We start from the raw sequence: 23,767 nt of genomic DNA on the forward strand, positions 1-23,767 counted from the left end.
GTCCTCATGATCTGACAGTTCCTTTGTGAGAGGAGATGGTGCTGCTTTTCACTCGCTTACGAAGGGGAGCCTTGGGGTGCTGCCTGGGTCTCCTGACTCCCCATCCTGAGCTCCTCCCTGTACCTCCTGAGTGCCAGGTTTCCCATTACCGTCTCTGGCTCGTCTTGGGGTCGGAGAAGACAACCCAGCACAACAGTACACCACCCCACTCTCCCATGTATCTTCAAACGTATCTCTGTAGTCGTTGAGTATCCTGAGTCCCTTTGGCCCACACAAAGACTGGTTAGAAATGAAGAAACAGTCTCGTGAGGAGTTGTGAGGCTGCTCTCCTATCCAAATACCCAGTGAAGCTTCTGTCTTCTCTGGGTTCTGCACGTGCCTACGTGTGTGGATGCAGTCAGGGTCTTAGCACTAGGAGGCCGGCTGATAGCCGTGTGCTCAGTCAGCTCCATGGGCATTGGATTTCAGGAGATTTCTCACAGATCTCCTGATATTCGCTTCATGGCGGGCTCCACTTCTAGATGCGGTTTGGGGTAGAAACTGGGAAAGAAGAGGTAGATAGGCAGGTTTGTCACACTTAAGACCCTTGGTAAAATCATTCATTTTGGAGAAGGCGTTCATCAGACTGAGGCAATCTTCATGCGATCCAGAATTCAGGTGAATTTTATAAGGCTCCCCCTCCCCCCTCACTTTCTATCCTGGAAATGATTAGATGGAGAAAGAGAGAGAAAAAGGACATAACAGGCCCCAGCGGTGGCCTGGGGTGGCTTCACTGGGGCCCCGCAGCGCCGCCTTGTCCACTGTGCCTCGAGATGGATGGCAGGATTCTGATCTGTGGTGTGTTTTGCTGGTCTCTGTACTTGGTGACTTCTTCCAAAGTGAAAGGCATGTCCTTGCCTACCTGGTTTCCTCACTGAGCTCATGTGGCAAGCTTTCTGTCATGGAGACATAGGCCTGTGAGACATAAACTTGGTAGCAGGCTCAGTCAGCTTGACATCCTGCCAAGAGAGACCCAGGTTTTCAAGTTGAGGAAAACAGTCTCTTGATGCAAAGGGCTCTAATCAAGTGCTGGAATGCTCCTCAGGCTCCCTTTTGTTGATGTATTTTTCCTTCCCTTCAGATAACGGCTTTAGAAGGTGCCCTTGGGGTCACCCCTAGCATGGTGAGGCATCTGATTACAGATTAGTCATGATTGCTGCTCATACTCACTCCCATGGGACTTTGGGACCAGAGCCCAGCGGGCTGGGACTTCAGCGGGAGCCGGGAGGATGGGATGGTGCATGATGACACGGACCCAGTCAGACAAGTTAGGCTGGCCGGACCAGGAGTCTCTGGCCCAGCCCTCACACTTTCAGGATGTGGCCTGGGCCAGGGATTCTGGGGTGTAGTAACAGAATCTAGGAGGGAGGGAAACAGAGACTGGGAAGGACTTCTCAGGGGGCCAGCGGGAACAAATAAAATTGATTGGTCCTGGAAATTTACAAACAAAATAGACACTTGTGAAGTTGTGGTGATGGATGAGAACAGTGTAGCCAGCTATTTGGGGAGTGGGAGGTGAAGGAGTGATGGAGTTTCACCAAATCCAAATTTAATAATTAAATTTGATTTGGTGAAACCCATCACTTCCCCCAATCTCCCACTCCCCAAATAGCTGGCTACACTGTTCTCAATCCATCACTCACAACTTCACAAGTGTTATTTTGTTTGTAAATTTCAGGACCAATCAATTTATTTGCTCCCGCTGGCCCCCAGAAGTCCCTTCCCCAGTCTCTGTTTCCCCCGCCCTCCTAGATTCTGTTACTACACCGCAGAATCCCTGGCCCAGGCCCTTCTCTGCAAAGTGTGAGGGCTGGGCCAGAGGACTCCCTGGTCCGGCCAGCTCTAACTTGTCTGACTGGGTCCTGCTCTGCGATGCACCATCCCATCCTCCCGGCTCCCGCTGAAGTCCCAGCCTCGCTGGGCTCTGTCCCAAAGTCCCATGGGAGTGAGTATGAGCAGCAATCATGACTAATCTGTAATCAGATGCCTCACCATGCGAGGGTGACCCCAAGGGCACCTTCTAAAGCCGTTATCTGGGAAGGGAAGGAAAAATACATCAACAAAAGGGAGCCTGAGGAGCATTCCAGCACTTTGATTAGTGCCCTTGGTATCAAGAGACTGTTTTCCTCAACTTGAAAACCTGGGCCTCTCTTGGCAGGATGTCAAGCTGACTGAGCCTGTAGCCAAGTTTATGGTCCACAGGCTATGTCTCCATGACAGAAAGCTGGCACATGAGGCCTCAGTGAGAGAACCGGTGTAGGGCAAGGACATGCCTTTCACTTTTGGAAGAAGTCACTCAAAGTACAGAGACCAGCAAAACACACCACAGACTAGAATCCGCCATCCATCTCGGGCACAGACAAGGCACGCGCCGGGGCCCCAGGAAGGCTCACCCCAGGCCACCGCGGGGCCTGTTATGTCCTTTTTCTCTCTCTTCTCCTACCTAATCATTTCCAGGATAGAAAGTGGAGGGGGGGGAGCCTTATAAAATTCACCTGAATTCTGGATCGTGCATGAAGATTGCCTGTGCTGATGAACCTTCTTCCAAAATGAATGATTTTACCGAAGGGTCTTAAGTGTGACAAACCTGCCATCTACCTCTTCTTTCCCAGTTTCTACCCCAAACCGCATCTAGAAGTGGAGCCCGCCATGAAGGAATATCAGGAGATCTGTGAGAAATCTCCTGAAATCCCAATGCCCATGGAGCTGACTGAGCACACGGGCTATCAGCCGGCCTCCTAGTGCTAAGACCCTGACTGCAATTCACACACGTAGGCACCGGTGCAGAACCCGCAGAAGACAGAAGCTTCACTGGGTGATTTATAGGAGCCCTTTCACAACTCCTACAACCGAGACTCGTTTCTTCATTTTTAACCAGTCTTTGTAAGCTGGGCTAAAGGGACTCAGATACTCAACGACTACAGAGATATTTGAAGATACATGGGAGAGTGGGGCTGTCGTTGTGCTGGGTTGTCTTCTCCGGACCTAAGACAGAGCCAGAGACGGTAATGGGAAACCTGGCATCAGGAGGTACAGGGAGGAGCTCAGGATGGGGAGTCAGGAGACCCAAGGGCAGCACCCCAAGGCTCCCCTTTCGTAAGCGAGTGAAAAGCAGCACCATCTCCTCTCACAAAGGAACTGTCAGATCATGAGGACACAAAACCAAGTGAAATTCATTGGAGTTTCACCAAAAAAGTTCACTTTTTGATTTCTGCCTTACTTATGATGATACATGATCAATTTTTAATGCATGCACACAGCAGGGGCTCTAAATTCTTGCTGAATACATGCAAACTACAAACACACTGCCATTTAGAGACCACTAATTAGACACATGTTCTCCCAGATGTTCAGAGAAAACAGCAAACGTGTGTTAAGAAATAACAGGGATGTTACGATAGGTTTAAAAATTTTTTTTAATGACTGGACTTAGAATGACACAGAACTACCATGTGATCTCACAATTCCATTTCTGGGTATATGCCCAAAAGATGTGAAAGCAGGGACTCGAAAAGATATTTGCACACACGCTCATAGCAGCACGAATATACAACAGCCAAGAGGTAGAGACAGCTTTATGTCCATCGATGCATGAACGGATAAAGAAAACATGGTATACCCATGCAATGGGATATTACCTAGCCTTAAAGAGGAAGGAAGTTCTAGCACCTGCTACAACATGGATGAACCTTAAGGACATGACATTAAGTGAAATAAGCCAGTCACAAAAAGACCAATGCTGTATGAGTCCACTGACAGGAGGGACCTCGGGTAGTCAAACTCAGAGACAGAAAGTAGAGTGGAAGTTGCCAGGGGCTGGGGGAGGAGGGAATGGGAGTTATTGCTTAATGGGGACAGAGTTTCAGTTTTGCAAGATGAAGTGTCCCAGGGCTGGATGGAGGGGATGGTTGCACAACAATGTGAATGTACTTAACCATTTTTAGCTGTATGGTTCCGTGGTATTAAGGCAGCAAATTTTATGTTACGTGTAGCTTACCGCATTAAAAATGTATTTTCATGTCTAGTAGTACTAAACAGTAGTGGTGATTCTGTAACAGTATTAAATCTATCCGGCCAAGGCAGCACTGGCTAGATGACTTGTTTCTCTAAGGGTATATTTGTATCAACTCTGCAGTTACCGGGACTGACTCACCAAGTCAGGATTCACAGTCAAGCTCAGACAAACACCACCATTTAAATTTTAGATAATAAAGCTGAACTTCTTTAAAGTGACTAATAATTCAAGCAACTGCCCCAGACATCTCCACACCTAGCATCAGTTGGGGGCAAACCAATAAGAAAGAATGTTAACCTAGAGTAAGTATTACTAGGGCACTTTCCTAAGGACAAACTGGTACCAAAAATAAATGCGCTGTCCTGAAAACTCTTTCTACAAAGCATTTTCGTATCGAAATACAAAATTTCTTCATGTCCGCTGATGAAGCACAGTGCTGAATGGAGTTCTATCAGGAAGCTATCTGTATTACGTTTCCTGAGAAGTATTTTTTATAAAAATCAGTTTCCAAATATCGGGGAAAAAAGCAGAATTGGATCCAGAAATCAAAGTCAACTGCATTCAAAAAAATCAACAATCGAGGCGCCTGGATGGCTCGGTTAGTTGAGCGTCTGACTCTTGGTTTCGGCTCAGGTCACGTCATGGGATCGAGCCCCACAGTGGGCTCCACGCTCAGTGCAGAGTCTGCTTGAGACTCTCTCCCTCTCTGCCTCCCCCTGCCCCTCCCCCAGCTCACTCACTCTAAAATAAATGAAATCTTTAAAAAAACAAAAACAAAAACAAAAACTTCACTATTAAAAAAAAATTAACAATCACTGCCAGTTATTATGTCACGGTCATGATTAACACCACAGGAAAATCTGCATCATGCCACAAGGGAAATTTAAACCCAGTACAGCTTAGACTAACAAAGCACATGTAAATGAGGGTGGTGGCACCCCAGCCATAGTCCCGTGGGTGAGGAACTGAAAACGGAAGCTCTCACCGCTTGGTGATCTGGCTCGGCTCCTGCAGGTCTGGGTCCAGGTCAAAGACCTCGTTATCCAGCAGCCTCCGGAGTGTCACGTCGGCCAGCTGCTCCATGATCTTGAACACCTCATCGAGGTTCAGGAACATGGAGAAGTCGCGCTCCTTATTCTGCGTGGTGATTCGGATGGTGTCCGTCAGAAAGACGTTGGATGTTCTTTCTAACTTCTGGATATCGACCCAAGGGACTACAAGTTTAACTAGAAGAGGGGGGAAAAAAGCCAAATACATAGGTTACACGAACATGTGAGCCAAACTTGAATGTATCAGTAAACAAGAGGCCAAGGATTTCCTTAAGTTGAAATGCAAAACCAAAGCAGGAAAGGGGAAGCACGAAACTGCTTGACAGCTGTGTGTTAGAACCCAACTCATGTTTCATGATTTTCTTAAAAGATTTAAGGAAAATTTTCCAAGTTGCTGGCTACTGCACATGTACAGGGGACAGCATTCTAAAATGTCAAGTTAACAACACGAAACCTTCTTCACGAATATTTAAACTTAAATATTTGCAAAATATGCAAAAACTTCTCAAGCTACATAATTTCTGGTTTCAAAAGCAGCATTCATGGTGTAAGCTATAAAAAAAAAGAAGTGCAAAAAAGGATTATTCATGATCTCGTTTAGAGAAACAGGCTTAACATTTAGACTGTCAAATGACAGTCTTAGAAGACACAGTACGATTTCTATGGAATTCTTTTTAAAGTAATACAGTACAAACAGTACATTTTATAAACAAGTGTTCTATTCTGGGAAATGTTTCCAATACAGTGGTAGCGAGGCTAGCTAGAGCTTGCTAATGCAAATGGAGAAGAGACACTGTAACAACTTAAAGTGATAAATGTTATCAAATACTAGAAATCATTTCTTTTTTTTCAAAACTCAGCATCCTAACAAAATTTGGCTTAGTGACTATGACTGATTGGTGTCAGAGAGTGTCATTTTCTTTTTCAAATAAAGGAGGGGATCTTTACGTGTCCCTGCTTCTACCATTTCTTTCCTCTTGTTGCAATAATGTTTTCAGGGCTTCAGTGACTTAAAAGGCCACGTATCTACATCAGGCTGGAGAAGACGCTTCTTCAGCTACTTCTGGCTGCTTTCACGTAAGTAGTTCATACAAACACATATACAACCTATAACATCAACTTTCATTTCATCACGTGTCTACTTTGCGAAAAGTCCCGCACTTAAGGAGCTCGTTCAAATAGGGAAAACAGACATGTAAAATAAGCAACCAATAACTTGACAAAATCTCAAATAGAAACACAAATGTGGTGCAAATTGTAAGGGGACCAGGGAAAGTCCCTGGAGGTGATAAAAAACGGATTCTGAAGGGTGAACCGGAGTTTCCAAAGAGGCACAAAAATGGGGAAGGGAAGGAAAGACCGGCATGAATTTTGAGAAGCATTGCAGAAAGTACAAGAATAAGGATGGTCAAGATTAGGTCAGAGCACAGTCCGAGGGTGGGGGAAGGCTGTGCATGCAGGGGCTATGTCCTAGAGCATCAGACCTAAAGCAGGCAGCGTGAGAAAGAGAAGTGATGACCCTGGAAGGAAGCTGTGTGAGCACAATTTCAGAGAAGCCCCTCCCACTGGTTCAACTTGAAATACAAACTTAAATGCAGGAAGGAAAAACAAATTAGGTAGATAAACACATACATACGCATATACTTATTTTACATACACGCACAGCTGCCACCCTGCATGGGTGCTTGAAACAATATTTGGTTCCAAAAGAAGTTTCAGTGGGAATGACTTTTTAAAAATTCAATATACCACGGACACTTACGGCTTTTCTTTCTTATCTTGGACTTCCATCACCTCACATGGCAATGGTCAGTGGATCAATGTGTGAAAAGTTAATCGCTGCCTGCATCTCAAGCGGACCCAGGTGAAGAATTCCCTCCCGTTCCAAGGAACAACTGTACATCCTGCTCCTTTTCCGGGAGCAGTCGTGACCTTCAGGGCTGGGAACTTTTTAAATGCCCCCCGCCCATCCTAAGAAGCAACAACATGTTCCACTCCCTTAGAAGCACTGGCCCATCAGTTTTGACAATGTGTTTTCAGAGCAACATAAAGTAAAAAACTTGAGTGGCTCTATGAGTGAGCTACACAGAAATGGTTAAGGCAATGGAAAAAATGAAACCTCACAAAATCGAAGCCCCTGAGTGGTGGGAGCATAAAGAAATATAATTGCACACGTCATTTGAAGTTAATCAAGTATCACTCATCACCATCTCAACTACTCATTTAGAAACCCTCTGCTCTCTAGCTCTTCCTCTGGTCTCAGGACAGCACTGAGCCTCCCGAGGCCCAGCCTCACCTGCGAACGCCAGCGCGAGCGTCACTTACGTTCCTTGCCAAGGAAGAAGGAGTAGAAGCAGAGGTGGTTGATGCTGAGGTACAGCCAGCCTTGGCGGGGAACCCTGCCCTTCCAGCAGCAGCAGGAGTAATAGGTGACCAGCTTCTCCGCCTCCGGAAAGCTGAACCTGGCCTCGAACTTCACCAAGGCCTCTCGGAACTTCTCAGGCTCTTCTTCCTGCTCGGCAAGCCTGCTGCTTGTCTCCTCCGCAATCAGAGCCTGACACGCAGAAAGATAAGGGTCCCATCGTCAGTGAGACGGACAAAGGGAGGGGCAGGCAGAGGCGGGACCTGAGGAGTCTACACTGCCCAACACACACCAGGGCTGGAGGAGAGCGGCTCGCCACTCCAACTACCACCCAGAAGCATGGTCATGGTGGGGGGAAAGATGAGCTGGGGGGAGGGGGTAGATAACCTAAGAACAAGTCTCTCACTTGGCCACTAACCAGCCTTGAGGCTTTGGGCAAATCACTCACTTCTAAGCCCAAGTTTTCTAACAGATTACTATTGTGTGATACCTCCTGGCTCTCCCTTCAGGACAGGGATGATCAAGTTACTGGTTCAAGCGTGAATCTGATGCATCAACCTTGAGGAACTACCCAAGTTTGAGTTATGAGTTAGTCTATTTTTTTTAAGATCTTATTTATTTATTTGATAGAGAGAGAGAAAGCACAAGAGAGCACAAGCAGAGGGAGCAGCAGAGGGAGAGGGAGAAGCAGACTCCCCACTGAGCAGGGAGCCCAATGTGGGACTCGATCCCAGGACCCTGAGATAATGACCCAAGCCAAAGGCAGACATTTAACCAACTGGGCCACCCTGGTGCCCCCCTTTTTTAAAAGGGCTAATGAATGTCTTCCTCATTTGGTTCAAAACTTTCAATACAAAGCCAACAGGTGCCTGACATCTGACACCTTTCACTACCACAAAATACTCTACAGTCTTCTAAGGTAGAAAAGAAGTATGTTGGCCGAGGTCATAAATACATCCAAAGCACTCAGATGCACAGGGAGACAAGACATAAAAGAAAACATCTGAACATACAACTGCTTTGCCAACAACAAGTAGCAGTAGGGATCCTTTCTAAATCCAGAGTAAGGCTGTAAGAGTGCCTAGAACATAAGCTTGTGGCTTCTTCCAAACGGGTGACAACCCATTGACCAGATGAGAATTCTGATTCCCCACATTCCTGTGCTTCATGAAAGGCTAGGTCCCTTAAGACAAGACCACTTTTGGGGTGCCTGGGTGGCTCAGTCGGTTAAGCAACTGACTTCCGCTCCAGTCATGATCTCAGGGTCCTGAGACTGAGCCCCATGTTGGGCTCCCTGCTTGGTGGGGGTCTGCTTCTCCCTCTCCCTCCCCATCTGCACCTCCCCCTGCTCCCTGCTCACTCACTCTCTCTAATAAATAAATAAAATCTCCCAAAAAAAATATAAGACAAGTCCATTTTTGGGGATAAACTGTTTTAGAAAATTACTTGGGAGTTACTATTAAAATAAGAATTATTTATTAAATGAATCTGAAGTGCAGTTAAAATTTCAAGTACTTTTCACTTCCTTCATTATGCTTTTCTTCTTTTCCAAATTTTATTTAACCAGACATTATATCCTAGACTGTATAAACTGTTTTAGAAAATTACTTGGGAGTTACTATTAAAATAAGAATTATTTATTAAATGAATCTGAAGTGCGGTTAAAATTTCAAGTCAGAAGCAGGACAGGATGCCCTGGGTCCAGATGCAGCCACGACGGTGACCACACAGACTCCAGACTTCTGTGGACTGCGGGGTCTGGTGACGAGCACAACTCTAAGTACGGGGATTTCTTTAAAGCTTTACCGAGTGGCTAACTCCTTAGGATATGAGTAGGAAAGCCCCAATTCCTAATTCCTTTGGATCTTCCCAGAGGAAAGGAAGAACCTACACCATAGTGGCCCCAAAGATATAACCCCATCTCAGACCACAAGAACCCCTCCATCCCCAGCCCCTGCTCCAGGCCAGCAGCCTCCCTGCAACTGTTGTTGTTGTTGTTGTTGCATTTCAGTTTTGATGTGCAGGGTATCAGAATATGTCATCCCAAACCACGCCACTTTGGCATAAGGATTATTTTAAGCTGAAGACAACTGAGACACAGCCAGACACCAAAAAGGCTCTCTGCCCTCCCCCACTACTTGCCTAAAACAAGAACACCAATACCCATTTGTGAAGGTGCCTCCCTCTTCTGTGCTGGGAAGAGGAGGGTAACTCTAGACTCAGACCAGCACTGAGAGGAATGCGCATAACAAACCTCACAAAAACAGTCCTTCTCTTCCTTTCATTTCTCTCCACATTTACCTTCCCACAGCTGGCCACCCCTGAAAGCCTGAATGGCTTTCTCTTTGTCTTGTCCCTTCTCTACAAACGTATTGTTCTTTGTTGAGTTGCTGTATAAGCCCCACATTCTAACCACCCCTCTGAGTTACTCATCACTGCATTTCCCCCATGTGTATGCACACTGCACGCGCTGATCAACTGTTTTTCTCATCAATTTGACTTTTGTTGGTTTAATGTCCAGGCCATAGGAGGAGAACCTAGGAGGGTAGAGGAAAAACTGCTTCCTCCTCTGCAGAAGCTTTCCTAAAGCCATTGCAGCAGAAATGAATTTCCTTCCTCCATATTAAAAGGAGAAACCCTAAATCAAAGAACCACCACAACATACTAAGACTAAAGAGAAGGGAGGTAAGTGTGAAAATTAACCGTGAAATGGGCATTTCTGCAGCTAAGTCCCAGTGCAATCTGACCCAGGCAACCAAGCTCGTGAGTCAGACCAGGCAGAGATGGTAACCCATGGGCTGGATGAGTTCCCACCATAGCCTGGGTCCACCTGCCAACCCCACAGGCCAGAGGTGACACCAACAGGCCACCAACCAACACTGCCATGCCACACTGCCTGACTCAGGAGACCTGTGGTTCCTACCAGGTGACTTAAGAGTTCCTGATGCCCAAAGGAAAAGAATACTCCTGTTTTGTCCCTTTATTTATTTTTTAAATTTTTTTTATTATATTATGTTAGTCACCATACAGTACATCCCTGGTTTTTGATGTAAAGTTTTGTCCCTTTAAAAGCGAGAATTCACTTTGACACCTTTTACTAAAAGCTGAAGCACTTTTGAGGCAAACTTTTGAAGAAAAAATAAATAAACAAAATCAATGGTCTGGGGGATTTTACCCATAGGAGGAAAATTGTATTACAGGCTAATGTGTTCAAGTGTTTAATAAGGGTTAAAATCAGAATGAGAAACAGTCTCTCCCTGCCTGATGGAGCTTTTAAAGCACTGGGTACCAATCATGTTGTTGCAATGATGGTTAGAGAAGATGGAACTCACAGGAGATATTAACAGATACCCTCTAAAATATTCCTGTCTTGCCTTCTCAAAATGTAATTGCAATTAATTCCATTTAATTGACATATTTGAAGAATAAATAGCCACTTTTAGGAAGAGGCAAGTGTCAGGTCCAACAAAATAGTGTGACAAGATGTCACAACGGCAAGAAGGTGGGAATAACGAGTTTAAGGAGTCAAATAACATTTCTGCTCTGCAAAAACATAAATGTTAACACTTTTTTTTTCCTGAGACAAGAGAGGAACTTCACTTCTGTAAAGGAGAACAAAAACTGAGGCTGGAGAATGTGGATTTTCCAATTTCAAGTGTATTTTGCCAGACTGACTGTGAAGTTTGACAAGTAACAAGTCCAGCTCCTATGATTGTGTATTAAGCCAAGATATTCAGTTATGGTGGAGAAAACTGTTCGAATCGGATCAAAAATGCTATACTGCTCAAAATGTCATAAGAAAGATGGGAAAATGGGGAGAAGCATTTCAATCGAAGGACCTACCTTTACCTTCCCTTTGACAAAGCTGGCGATGTCATCCTTATTATCAAAGACAGACAAAGTATGCAGGAGATTCTGCTCCAGCCAGTCCCAGTGCTGGTTTATTTCCTCTAATGTCGCACCTGGGTTAGAACAGCAAAAGATACCAAAATTAAAAGTAACTCCTAGAACAGGAACTCATTTTCCAAATATTACGAAACCTGTGTTTGTGATTAAAACATCCTGGTTTCTCACATCCTGGGCCACAGCAGACAAGGAAGGCACCCTCCTCTGAAGCCATGGTGTCCCTCACCACAGCACTGGGATTTGCAAACACCTGCCCACTGCCACATGGATGAGCCAGGGGACCCACCAGGTTACCCTCGGGACTGAGTGTGCACATCCTGTCAGCCTTGCTGATGCCTGAACTTCCTACCACATCCACTCAAGTGACGGAAACACTTGTAATTATGCAGCTGTTCCAGGGGAAACAAGCCCCCCAAAGAGGGCCAATTCTGAACAGTCTCACACAGTTTACCCTGTGAGAACAGGGATCCCTCAAGAGGGACCTCAGCCCAGGGTCACAGAGGAAAGAGCCTCCTGAGAAAGCTCTGCTGGTTGCCCAAGGGTGTTGCCACTTGCAACAGGCATCATTAAATACAACAGCAACAACCTAGGGAATTTCCAGGTTTACCAAGCCGTACTTGGTATCATTTACAACAACATCCTTTAAGAACATAAAAAGAGGTTGTATACTAAATGTTAAAAACACGTTAAATCATGTCTAGTAAGTTAATTTCTTTCCAAGGCAATTAAAAAGAAATCACCCCATTACGGAAGTATTAAGCAACACTGTTACCAAAAACCTTAGTTATTTTAGTATTTCCCCTTGAGGAATCTCCTAGTACTCTCCATTAGAAAATGGGCACCTTGGCAGGGGGACTGTGCCAGCTCCTAGTGAAGGACCCGGCACATAGCAGGTGCTCAACGAAGTCCCCTGCCTTGAAGCAAGCATGGTCCTGGACAAGAAAAGGGATGTGTGCATCAGGTGTGTGTAGTACAGGAATAGAGAAATGCCCAGCTGGGAGGACCAGATTTCCAAAATGGGAAGCAGGAGATATTCTAACCTCAAAGAGGTCAAGGGCTACCAAACACCAGTGCAGAATAAGCTCGCCAGTGTGAGAGGCATAATGGTCAACAGAACCACATACACCATACACAAAAGCCAGATACACATTTTGTTAACACCAAACTTTCTGTATGCTATTTGCAGCTTTCCTCCCTGCAGAGTATAGATGCACGGAGGGATCTTATACAAAGCCCAGGCACAAACATGCCAGAGAACTCACTCCTGACTTGTGCATTTAGGGTCAGTGAGTATAAAGAACATCTGTGTTAGGACTGAACAGACAAGTTTGGGAAGGAGTCATCAGAGCAATCCAAGAGAATTCTTCATGAGGAACAGTGAGAGAGATCTGGTCTCTCTTCCTCTTCTTATAAAGAGTCCCATCATGGGGGCCCCACCCTCATGATTTTCTCTAAACCCAATTACCTCCCCAGGTCTCACCTCTAAATACTACCACACTGGGGGTTAAGGCTTAGATATATGAATATGGGGGAGGAACACACCATTCAGTCCACACCAACCCGTGATCTTCCCAGCTGTCCATCAGCACCCCCCCCACACACACACTCTTGCTCTTTAAGGATCAACAGACTGGAGATGCAGCCATGTGCAGTTTAGGAGAGCTAGCTCTGGGGGACATGGTCAGCATCCTCTCACTGTCATCCCCCTCCCACCCAGGAGGCCCCTGTGGTTTTGGGGAAAACCCTAGCCCTTCAGGCTCCCCATTCCTCTTATAAGGGGGAAAGATCCTCTTAAAACAAAATCAAACCAAGTTATTCCAGGCTTCACTCTCATGAAGCTTCTGAGTGTCGTCTACCTGAACTCCGGCCACTCAGGGTCTGCTTGGTTACTCACACTCAGGGCTGAGGTGCCTTAGGCAGACGTCAGGTTTGCCCACCTCTGGCTTAAATCTCTGCCGTTCAGTGTCTTCCACTGGCAACTGTGTAGGTGTCAGTCACAAAAACGCCTCCTATACCTGGAGGGGTCAGCAATGGGGTCTTCCTAATGGGCAGACAGCACATCACACTGTCTCAAGAGAGTCCTTGGGTCTTCACTAAAGCCAATAAACTTGCACAAGAGCCTTGAGGATGCCTGGACCTCTGCCCTTCTCTTTAAGGTTTGCTCTTTCTAGATCTTTGTACTTTATTATCTAGCATAATAAAACCAACTGGTCAGATTTAAGGCAAAGAATAAATGGGAAAAACTATCCTCACTGGTCATCAATCTTTTTGAGTATTTTTTTTAAAGATTTGAGTGAGAGAAAGCATGGAGCAGGGGTAAGGAGCAGACAGAGGGGGAGGGAGGGAGGGAGAGGGAGAATCTCAAGCAAACTCCCCACTGAGTGTGGAGCCTCCACAGGGCTCAATCCCACAACCGACACCATGACCCGAGCCGAAGTCAAGAGTTGGATGCTCAACTGACTGAGCCACCCAGGAACCCCTTGAGTGTGTTTTCATAACCTCCTAATTCATTTAAAAAAACAAAAACAAAAACTTGGCAGAACAAGGAAGAACAAGAGAAGGGAGAAGACACCTTTATGACCTTTGTATTCCAGGGACTAGCTCACTGCTGTGTAATGAAGACATCTGAATAAGGAAATGGAAGCTCAAAAACTTCTCCAAGGTCATAGGTATTGAAGGAAAGGCAAAAGCAGGGTATGAAATTCTCTAAAACCTTGATGTACCCTGGGGGCCTCCCGTAGTAAGCTGCATTTTAATTTCAAAGTAACATTTACATAATCCTTAGGTCCATTACTTCCTATGGCTTGACTTTAAAAAAAAAAGTCATTTTGTGTTTGTACTTACAGCAATTCCAATTTCCTGAGTGCCTCTTTCCGGAGGACACGAAACAGGTTTTCATCTATCCTATTAAGCTTATAGGGCCAGCACAGTTCATTGTTAACAGCTAAACATGTAGGTCATCCTCAACTTATCCATAAACACAGACAGCGCGAATAAAACTATAAACAAGCCCCAACACAGTCTATCACATGGAGTGAAGACCTGAAATAAAGCCATCAAAAATTTTGGCTTTTATTCTTTTAAAGATTCTTCTACTTACGGGGAGGAGCTTATGACAGGGAAAGGTAATTCTGAAACAAAACCACGCCTCCACCTTGAGAGAGAAAACAGGCACACACATAAAAATCTGTCAGTGAACCACAATTAGATTTCATTACAATCTGCCCTGTTCCTGAATCTAAGACATAGCTGTATGTCTCTCCCAGCCAAGACAATCAACATGATGAAACTTTTCCACCCTACTGTCTTCCATTTCCTACAAAAGTTGCCAAATGGCAGGGAAATTTTCCAAACTAGAATTTCCTCTGCAGGGAAGTCTTATGATAGGCTTCCAAAATACCGTAAGTCAGTGCATGTCCTCAGCCCCGAAGGACTAAAAAGTCACTCAACAGATCTCACACACCAAAGTTCTAAACCTGAGCTGTCACCAGGTTTCCCAAATCACACGGAGTAGCTCATCAGAAGATAGCGTTTTAAAAAATGAAACAGAAAAGGGAATACATGGCATTTCATAAGAGCAACCACTGATTTGTAAAATATTTGTTAGAGGTAAGCACACACACATAAATATTTCTCTGTCTGTGGGTCATGCTCAAAAAACGTTGGAAAGCCACCACATTACAGACATACAAGTGGTGGGAAACGCAAAGAAAAAATAAGAACATGAGAACACGTCACCCATTGAAGGGGTGGAATGATTAAAAAGGCTACAAATTAACAGCATGGCAATATTCTCACTATTTCTGCTGTGGGCCTTCCAAAACCAAGACAGAGGAGAGCTACAGTTACGGACTGAAGTGTGTCCCCCCCAACAAATGCATCTGCTGCAGCTCTAAGCCCCAATATGACCATATTTGGAGACAGGGCCCTGAAGGAGTAATTTAGGTTAAATGCAGTCAAAAGGTGGTGCCCAGATCCGAGAGGGCTAGTGCCCTTTTAAGAAGACGAACAGGGGCGCCTGGATGGTGCAGTTGGTTAAGCATCTGACTCTTGGTTTCCTTAGTTTCAGCTCAGTTCATGGTCTCTGGGCGGTGAGATCGAGTCCCGAGTTGGGGTCCATGCTTAGCATGGAGTCAGAGTTTTTTTCTCCTTCTCCCTCTCCCCCTACCCCCAACATGCTTGTACACGTGTTTTCTCTTTTGCGAGTGCTCTCTAAAAAATAAATAAATCTGGAGGGGGAGGAGGAGGAGAGAAAGAGACACCAGGAATGCTCTATGTGAGAACACAGAGAGAAGACGGCCGTCTGCAAGACAAGGAGAGGGGCTTCCGGAGCAACCAACCTTGCCAGCACCTGGATCGTGCACTTCCAGCATCCAGAACTCTGAGCACATAAATGTTGGTTTAAACCACACAGTCTGTGGTATTTTCTTATGGCAGCCCTAGAAGGTCAACAGAGCTGTTTAAAACCAAAATGTATAGGAACACTGTGGATTTTAACAGAAATCCAATTGGCAAAATTATACCTTGTTTTATTAAGGCCAAATAAGATTTCTATTGTTGCAGAATAAGACTTCTATTTCCTAAGAAAATCAAGTTCAGAGGATCTTAAACATCACCCACACAAGAAGTCAAATCAGATTTATAAATACCTATGCAAAACCAAAATACAATACTAGAAACCCCAATTAACCGCAGAACAACCAACAGTGATGACTTCTAAATTACCAGCTCTAAGGCAAAACAGCCAGAGGTGGTAGACACAGGCCGTTTTCTGAATTCTTAGCACGTTCCCAGGCATTTTGTTAGATATGTCATACACTTGATATTGTTTATCTTAATAAAAATAGCACAAAGTAGGTGGTATTATTTTCTGGGTAAGAAAACTCAGGGCAGAGAAGAGCCAAGCTCAAGGCTGGTTCTCCTGGCTACTAAGGCCTCACTCTATCCTCACACACAGTGGAGATGGGAGCCTGGGGAAGCTGGCCAGGCAGCTCCCCAGAGCTGAGTCACTGTCAAGCTCACACACAGTATTTATTTGCCAAAGTTCCCCCCAGAGGTATTTTCAGGAAATAAAACAAGCATCTCATTGTCTATACCTACAGCTTCTGCACGAACACAGCCATAAATAACTTCATCCAAGCTTCAGTTTTCAAAAGCAACTGTTTTCTCTCTGCTTAGTAACTATCCAACCGAATTAAGGGCCTTCCCCAGCTACCTAAATCCTAATTTACAATGAATGGACATTCCACGTGTGTAGTTTGGAGCTGTTTCTTTGAACTAGTACATTTCTCCTCCAACCAAACACTCAATGGCTACCATCGAATGCCTGGACTGAAAAAGCCATACAGACCACAAAGGGGCTAATTAAAAGCAACACTGCCAAGGCAGCATCATTTTTAAATTTCACACCACACTCATCCTAGACAGAGTAACTCAGAAGCAAAGAATTTGAGGTAAGAATCACAGATGAGCAGAGAAGAGGGCTGAACCAAAGCCCTTCCCTTTCAGAAACCACACTCCCTTCACGTGGATACTCTAACATCTGATCCGTGCCTGAGGCAGTATCTTCACAGGAACCTGTGAAAGCTCAGTATCAATACCACATCATCATGTCCTTGACCTTTTCTGCCTTCAAATTAAAATACTGAGTCCCTAAAAGTATTTGCAGTAAGTGGAAAAACTCAACCTTCCTGACACCGAAAGTAAAATAGATTTTCAACTTATAATTAAAATAATTAAAATGCCCTTGTATTAGTGCCATTAGAAACACTGCTCATAATGAGAAACAAAGGTGTAGGAAAATCTGACCATTAACCAAAAGGGGAAAAAAAAAAAATCAATAGAAACAGAACCAGAAAGGACAGAGATAAAATAATCAGCAGACAAGGACATAAAACAGCTATTACAAATATACTCCAAGAGTTCAAAAAGTAGAGGAGAGCATGAGAATGGTAAAAGACCAAATTAAAGATAAAGAAAAAGATCCAGGGGCGCCTGGGTGGCACAGCGGTTAAGCATCTGCCTTCGGCTCAGGGCATGTTCCCGGCGTTATGGGATCGAGTCCCACATCAGGCTCCTCTGCTATAAGCCTGCTTCTTCCTCTCCCACTCCCCCTGCTTGTGTTCCCTCTCTCGCTGGCTGTCTCTCTGTCAAATAAATAAATAAAATCTTAAAAAAAAAAAAAAAAGATCCAAACCAAACTTTTAGGGATGGAGAAATAGTGTCTGTATTCAGAAATATACTGGATGGGGTTAAAAGTAACTTACACACTGCAGGAAAAAAAAAAAGTAGGGAACTTGGACAGAGTGATTAAGAACTAAAATGAAAAGCAGAAGAAAAAGGATTAACAACAAGGGAAATTACAGAGCATCAGTGAGCTGCGGTACAGCAGCAAGCAGCCTAATTGGAGTCCCCGGGCGGGGGAAGGGGACGGGTGGGGCAAGAAACAGAGAACAGAAAAAATAGGTACATATTTGAAGAAATTGCTAAGTTTTTTTTCAAGTTTGATGAACACTATAAACACACCGATCCAAGAATCTCAACAAACTCCAAGCAGAAAAAGCATCAAGAGAAATCACATAAATGCACATCTAATCAAACTGCTGAAAGCCAGTGATGAAGAAAAAAGACAATAATTATAGAGCAACAAAGAATGATAGATTTGTCCGAAACAATGCAAGCCAGGAGACAAAGAAGAACAGCTTTAAAAGTATTCTAGAAAAAAGCTAATTTACAGGTACTTGAAGAAAAGGAGTGAATTCCCGTATAACTTGGGAATAATAAAACCTTTCTAAGCATGTCTCAAAATCATTAAGTTTAAAAGAATGGCATTCTAAATCCCACTACATTAAAAAGCTTTTGCAAGGTAAAACACACCAAAAGTAAAGGCTCTAAAGGACATGACAAGCTGGAAAAAGATTTTTTTTAATTTCATTGCTCAAAGGACTAATATTCCTAATATTTAGACAGTGTCTAAAAATTGAGGGGACGAAAAGAATCACCCAATAAAAAATGAAGCAAAGCCTAAGAACAAGGAGTTTCTGAAAATAGCCCTTAAACATAAAAGACACTTGACTTCCTCACAATACAAGGATGGCAAACGAGAACCATTGCAGAAACACCTACGAGGATGGCAGAAATCCACAAGTTTGACAACAGATACAATGACGAATCTGGGAAAACAGGTACTTTCATCCATCGCTGATGGCAATTTTTTCCAGTGTTACAAACCCGATGGAGGAAGGGACATTTAGTGATATCTAACAAAGCTTTATATTCATTTACTAGAGTTGGGATTGCAGGACTGAAAGGGTAATCTATCCCAACGATTCAGCAGTCTAGGCACAAAATTATTTATTTACCAGGCTATTCACTGAGGCATGGCCAGGGATGAAAACACCACAAATGTCCATCAGTAGGGGCGCCTGGGTGGCTCAGTCGGTTAAGGGTCTGCCTTTGGCTCAGGTCTTGAATCCAGGGTCCTGGGATTGAGCCCACATTGGGCTCTCTGCTCGGTGGGGAGCCTGCTTCTCCCTTTCCCTGCCACTCTGCCTACTTGTGCTCTCTTTATATATCAAATAAATAAAGTCTTTAAAAAACAAAACAAAAAAACAAATGTCCATCAGGAGAGAACAGGCTGAATAAACTGCGGTACTTCTACATAAATGAAAGACAAAACAAAACAAAGGAGAAGATAACCTCCACTCTCTGATATGGAATGATTTCCAGGATATGTCCCTAACTGAACAAAGGCAAGGCACAGAACAGAATAAATGTGACCTTTGTAAAAGGAGGGTGTGAGAATGTAGAGAATATTTGTAAAACAAAACAGTAGGAAGCTAAGCTAGAAAAAGAAAGGTTTCCCTATGGCAGAGGGAAGGAGGCAAGGGGGGGTAGCAATGAAAGGTTTCTCTATACAGACCTTGTTTATAGATTTTATAGGTTTGATTAAGGAGCTATAAAAGAGTTTTCCTTTTTTTTTTTTAAAGTTAAATCAATAAGGGGGAAAAAAGCAATACTTAATTTAAATAAGTGGACAGACTTATCAGGTTATTAAAATGATTACACAGAGAAAATAGCTGTTTTAAACAATGTTGACTATACATCCATAGTTAAATATATTCTAAGGCCAACGGAGTTGCCAAAAGTTAAATTTCATTCAGTACTCTTATTGTTAATATTGATATTATTTAGGAATAATATGTATGTGGATGTGTGAGACAGTCAGATGATAATTATGTGAATATTGTTAGAAACCAAGATTTTCAGTGTATAAGAGAAAAACATAAAATCAAAGCTAAGTTATAACAATGTAGTTTTACAGTTGAATTAGGAAGTTAATGTGAATCACTAAACTCTACTCCTGCAACTAACATTACACTATATGTTAGCTAGCTAGAATTTACATAAAAACTTGAAACATAACAAAAAAGTTAATATGAACTCATGGTTTACTTTTCTTTCTTGTAACACACACTTCTTAGCTCATACTTACTGAAAAGCCTTAGAGGCGGTGACAACCCAGCAACAATGAGCAACTCTACACCCCAGATTATGGCCCCTACGCACCATTCTCCAGTAAAAGGAACCAGGCTTACTGGAGACATGGAGGATCCAGACAGGAGGCAGAAAACGCACAAGGTGAACGTTCCACATCTCACTGGCCAGAGAGCAGGGAAGCACTCAGAGGTGACTCGGTGCCAAAAGTGCCAAAAGCCACACAAAGTGCTCTGAGGGGCAGATGATGGCACAATCCGAGTATCACAAAGGACCGCAATTAACGGACACACACTGGATGTATAAAAACTGGCTTTTAGGGTTCACTGTATGATCCTTTCAACTTCCTGTACTTTGAAAAATTTCATGATAAAATATTGGGAGAAGCACTTTAAACTTTAAGACTATGCTAAAAAGGGAAAGGGAGGGAAGAAGGAAAAAAAAAACCCACCTAAAACAATTCACTTGTCACCACTACAAATCACCAGGACACCAACTCCTCAACCTAACAAGAGGCAATTAAAGGGCCGACGTCAGCACTCCCCTCCTCCCTTTTCTGAACGTACCACGTCTCAGGGTGACCAAGTAGCCCCAGTTAAGTTCAAGTTCTCCTATACAGTCAAGCCCAAGCTGACAGCCATAAAAGAACACATCAAATGGGGGGGGGGGATCACCACTTTGTGGTATATAGACGAAAAAGTTAATAGGGCAGCGTTTCTAATGGGCCAAACCATAGATGAAAGGCTGATGGGGAAGAAGGCAATTAAAAGCGGCCACCTGAACTCATTAACTAGTTTAAGCATCACTAAGACTAAGACACCCAGGGGAACCCTGCCTGCTGAGAGGATGCGGTATAAAAGATGTGTAACCACCTATCAAGTTTAAAAAAAAAAAAAAAGTTAAACCTGAATTTGACCACTTCTAAGTACCTTCCAGTTTGGGGGCGGGGGGGATTCAAAGGACTAAGAAAGGAGCTGAGCCATACCTTGAGGAAAGAAACAGAAACATAATCCACGGTCATTCTATGTAAAAACTGGCTGAATTTCTTCACCAAGTCAATGACTTCGGGGGAGAAAAAGCAGAATGGGGGAGGAAGAATGGAGGATTTCCTGACTAAAGGAGACAAAAGAGACACAACCACCAAATGAGGTGTGTGGCCCTTGTTGAATGTGGATTAGAACCACCCAGATCAGGCACCTGGATGGCTCAGTCAGTTAAGTGTCTGCCTTCAGCTCAGGTCATGATCTCAGGGTCCTGGGATCAAATCCCACATCGGGTTCCTTGCTCAGTGGGGAGCCTTCCTCTCCCTCTCCCTCTGCCTGCCGCTCCCGTTGCTTCTCTTCTCTGTCTCTGACAAATAAATATATAAAATCTTATAAAAATAATAATAAATCAGTGGGTGAGGAGATGGCGCAGAGAATAAGAGATAAAGCAAAGTAGGCAAAACCATGATCCCAAGGCATTTTCTTCCAGATCCCAATGCATGAGCCTGGAAGATGCAATTACACTGTCCTCACTACTTTGGGGTAGGTCTGAAAATCTTCATAATGAAAAACACTTTAAAAGCCCTTTTTAATTAAAAAAAAAATAAGTAAAAAAAAAAAGTCATCAACTTGGATAAACGGACCTCCACACCTAGGAGGAATATTTTGTAAAATACTTTGTAAAAATCTGTGAGAGCAGAGCAAGAAACAAGGGTGAAGAATTTTACACTCCCCGCATTTCTTCAGTCAGGATCTTATTTCTTATTATTATTATTTCTTGAGTCAGGATCACTCCCAGGCCCAGGCAACTCAGATGCGCCAGGTTTCAGTGGAGGTCCAAGAAGACAGGGCAGCAGCAAGCAAGCCCTCTGGGCCATAGACAGCTTCAGGGGCATGAAAGCAGCGTGAAGGGAGTAGGACACACCCAGGCTGGCAAGGCCTGCAGGAGGAGGAGCGCTCCGGCCGCAAGAGCGAGTCCGGAGCCTTCCGCTCTCACACTCTGCCTTCGGTTTTGATCATTAAGGAACCATCTAACAAGAAGTCATTCGCCAAAGTCATCTTAGTTTGCAATCCATATGCCTCAGTCAGTCTCCCCGCATCTACTAAAACAGAGGGATGAAACCAGATGTCTGCCAAGATCCCCCCCAGATGGTTTCTTCTTTCCAACAGGTCATGCTCTGCACAGATGTTAGGCAACACGGAAGAAGCCAGAGAAATGTCGGATTCCCAGCTTCACACCTTTAGATTTTATACGGGTCATATTTATTCCAAAGTATGTCAAATAACAAATCAGGATTTATGTAAGGAGACATCTCAGGCGGAAGAATTGTCTCAAGAGGGAGAAAGGGGGTCTGTTGCAACAGAGGGAGGGGGCTGTGGCTACCGGGGGAACACAGACCATGGGGCCTGCCAGTATCTACCCAGGTTAAAAAGCATTTTTTAAATAGCACTTTTGACCTTCAAATGTACTACGTCTAAAAGTTACACTCAGAAATTGCCTGCTTTTTAAAATAATTATAAGCAACATCCCTAATAGACAAACATCTTCGGGGAATTTAATTACTCTGGCATAAGCAAAATTGTTTAAAACGGTAGGAGCCTGGTGACAGAAACTCCCCGACTGAAAAGAAGCATTAGCCATTTCTAAGTGTAAATCCCACATGGAAAATGCCAGCGAGTGTTATTCAAGGAAATCCCAAGCAACTAAGGCAAATGTGCCAACTCACATTGAGTGGCCTCCGAGTGTGCACCCAGAAACAAGTTCTAACTTTCCTCCTGCAGGGCTGCCTCCCAGGTTTTCCTTGAAGTGCACAGTGAGTTCTGTTCTGGAAAAAAGATCTGGCTGGCACTTCCTCTGCTGCCCTGGCACAAAGTTCACCAAGACACTAATCTGATCCACCCTGGAACATTTCCTCCCATAATAAAATTCTCTCTCCAAAGACAAAGCAAACTGTGGTGCAGAATACGAGAAAGTAAAATGCCAGCCGTGGTCAAGGACAGAGATAAGAAAGAAATAAGAACATTCTGAGAGAACGTTCTAGAAGGACCTGTGCCTGAGCCACCAGTGAGGCACTCCTGACGCAAGATGTGGCCCTGGCAAGTTACAAAGCAACTTACGCCTTGCTTCCTTCCTCTCCAAAGTCGGTAATTATGCCAACCTATACGTTGTTGAAGGGAACAAATGAGGAAAATTTGTGCAAAAGGAAGTATTTTTTAAGCTGGAAAGCCTAACTCCTGTGATTCTTAATTTTTAAAAAACATATGCCACACATTTTCGTTAGCGGAACTACTACAGCTTCCTTTAATGACCTTGGAAATTTCAAAGCCATGTATTTTTTTTTCATTTTCCAAATCGAAAATATTAACTAAGGTTTCTTTCTTTTTTTTTTTTTTTCAATCTATACTTTTACTCCCTCCCAAGACACAGGTATGCCTCTGCCCACCCAGGTAGGTACCTCCCTCAGATCTGCTTGAAATTCTCTGCACTCTACTGGTGGACGGTGGTATCATGGCATCGTCATGCTCACCTACTTGCTTTCTCCCAGGTTTTCCTGCTCTCCCTCGTTTCACTCAAAACCATGGGACAAGACCTTGCTAAGAAGGTGAAAACTTTGCACTTATATTGTCACAGTCACAAAAGTATTTGGGCACTTGAGTCCAAATTCAGATCTATGAAGACATGAGCATTATTAAAAGATGGTCTGTACGAAGGTTTGTCGGGTTCCTCAGAAAGTTCCTACTATCTTGGCCATGTTCCACCCGGGCTGTCTCTAAGCAAAGCAATCAGGTCCTCTTTCAGTAACCAGAAAAGACAATCCACCCCACAGCTCAATTAATCAATGTGAAAAAGAGTCCAATTCTTACAGAAGCAGTTTAACTCCGGGAACGACTGACGCAGACAATCCAGAGTCTCAAC

At 44.0% G+C, this 23,767-nt stretch overlaps 1 protein-coding gene across 4 annotated transcripts in view; it reads right to left on the reverse strand.

Annotated features, from left to right (window-relative positions):
• Positions 1-23,767, reverse strand: part of TBC1D8 (TBC1 domain family member 8) — a 111,807-nt gene that overhangs the window by 40,857 nt on the left and 47,183 nt on the right. For all 4 annotated transcript variants that reach the window (XM_040623591.1, XM_040623590.1, XM_040623594.1 and 1 more), the window contains exons 3-5: positions 11,309-11,427; positions 7,429-7,657; positions 5,040-5,280 (exon numbers count right to left, since the gene is read on the reverse strand). In XM_040623591.1, coding sequence (XP_040479525.1) covers positions 5,040-5,280; positions 7,429-7,657; positions 11,309-11,427 — 589 coding nt within the window. The remainder of the gene's footprint in view (positions 1-5,039; positions 5,281-7,428; positions 7,658-11,308; positions 11,428-23,767) is intronic.

The sequence above is a fragment of the Ursus maritimus genome, unplaced genomic scaffold (genome assembly GCF_017311325.1).
Source record: "Ursus maritimus isolate PB19 unplaced genomic scaffold, ASM1731132v1 scaffold_6, whole genome shotgun sequence".
Classification (NCBI taxonomy): domain Eukaryota; kingdom Metazoa; phylum Chordata; class Mammalia; order Carnivora; family Ursidae; genus Ursus; species Ursus maritimus.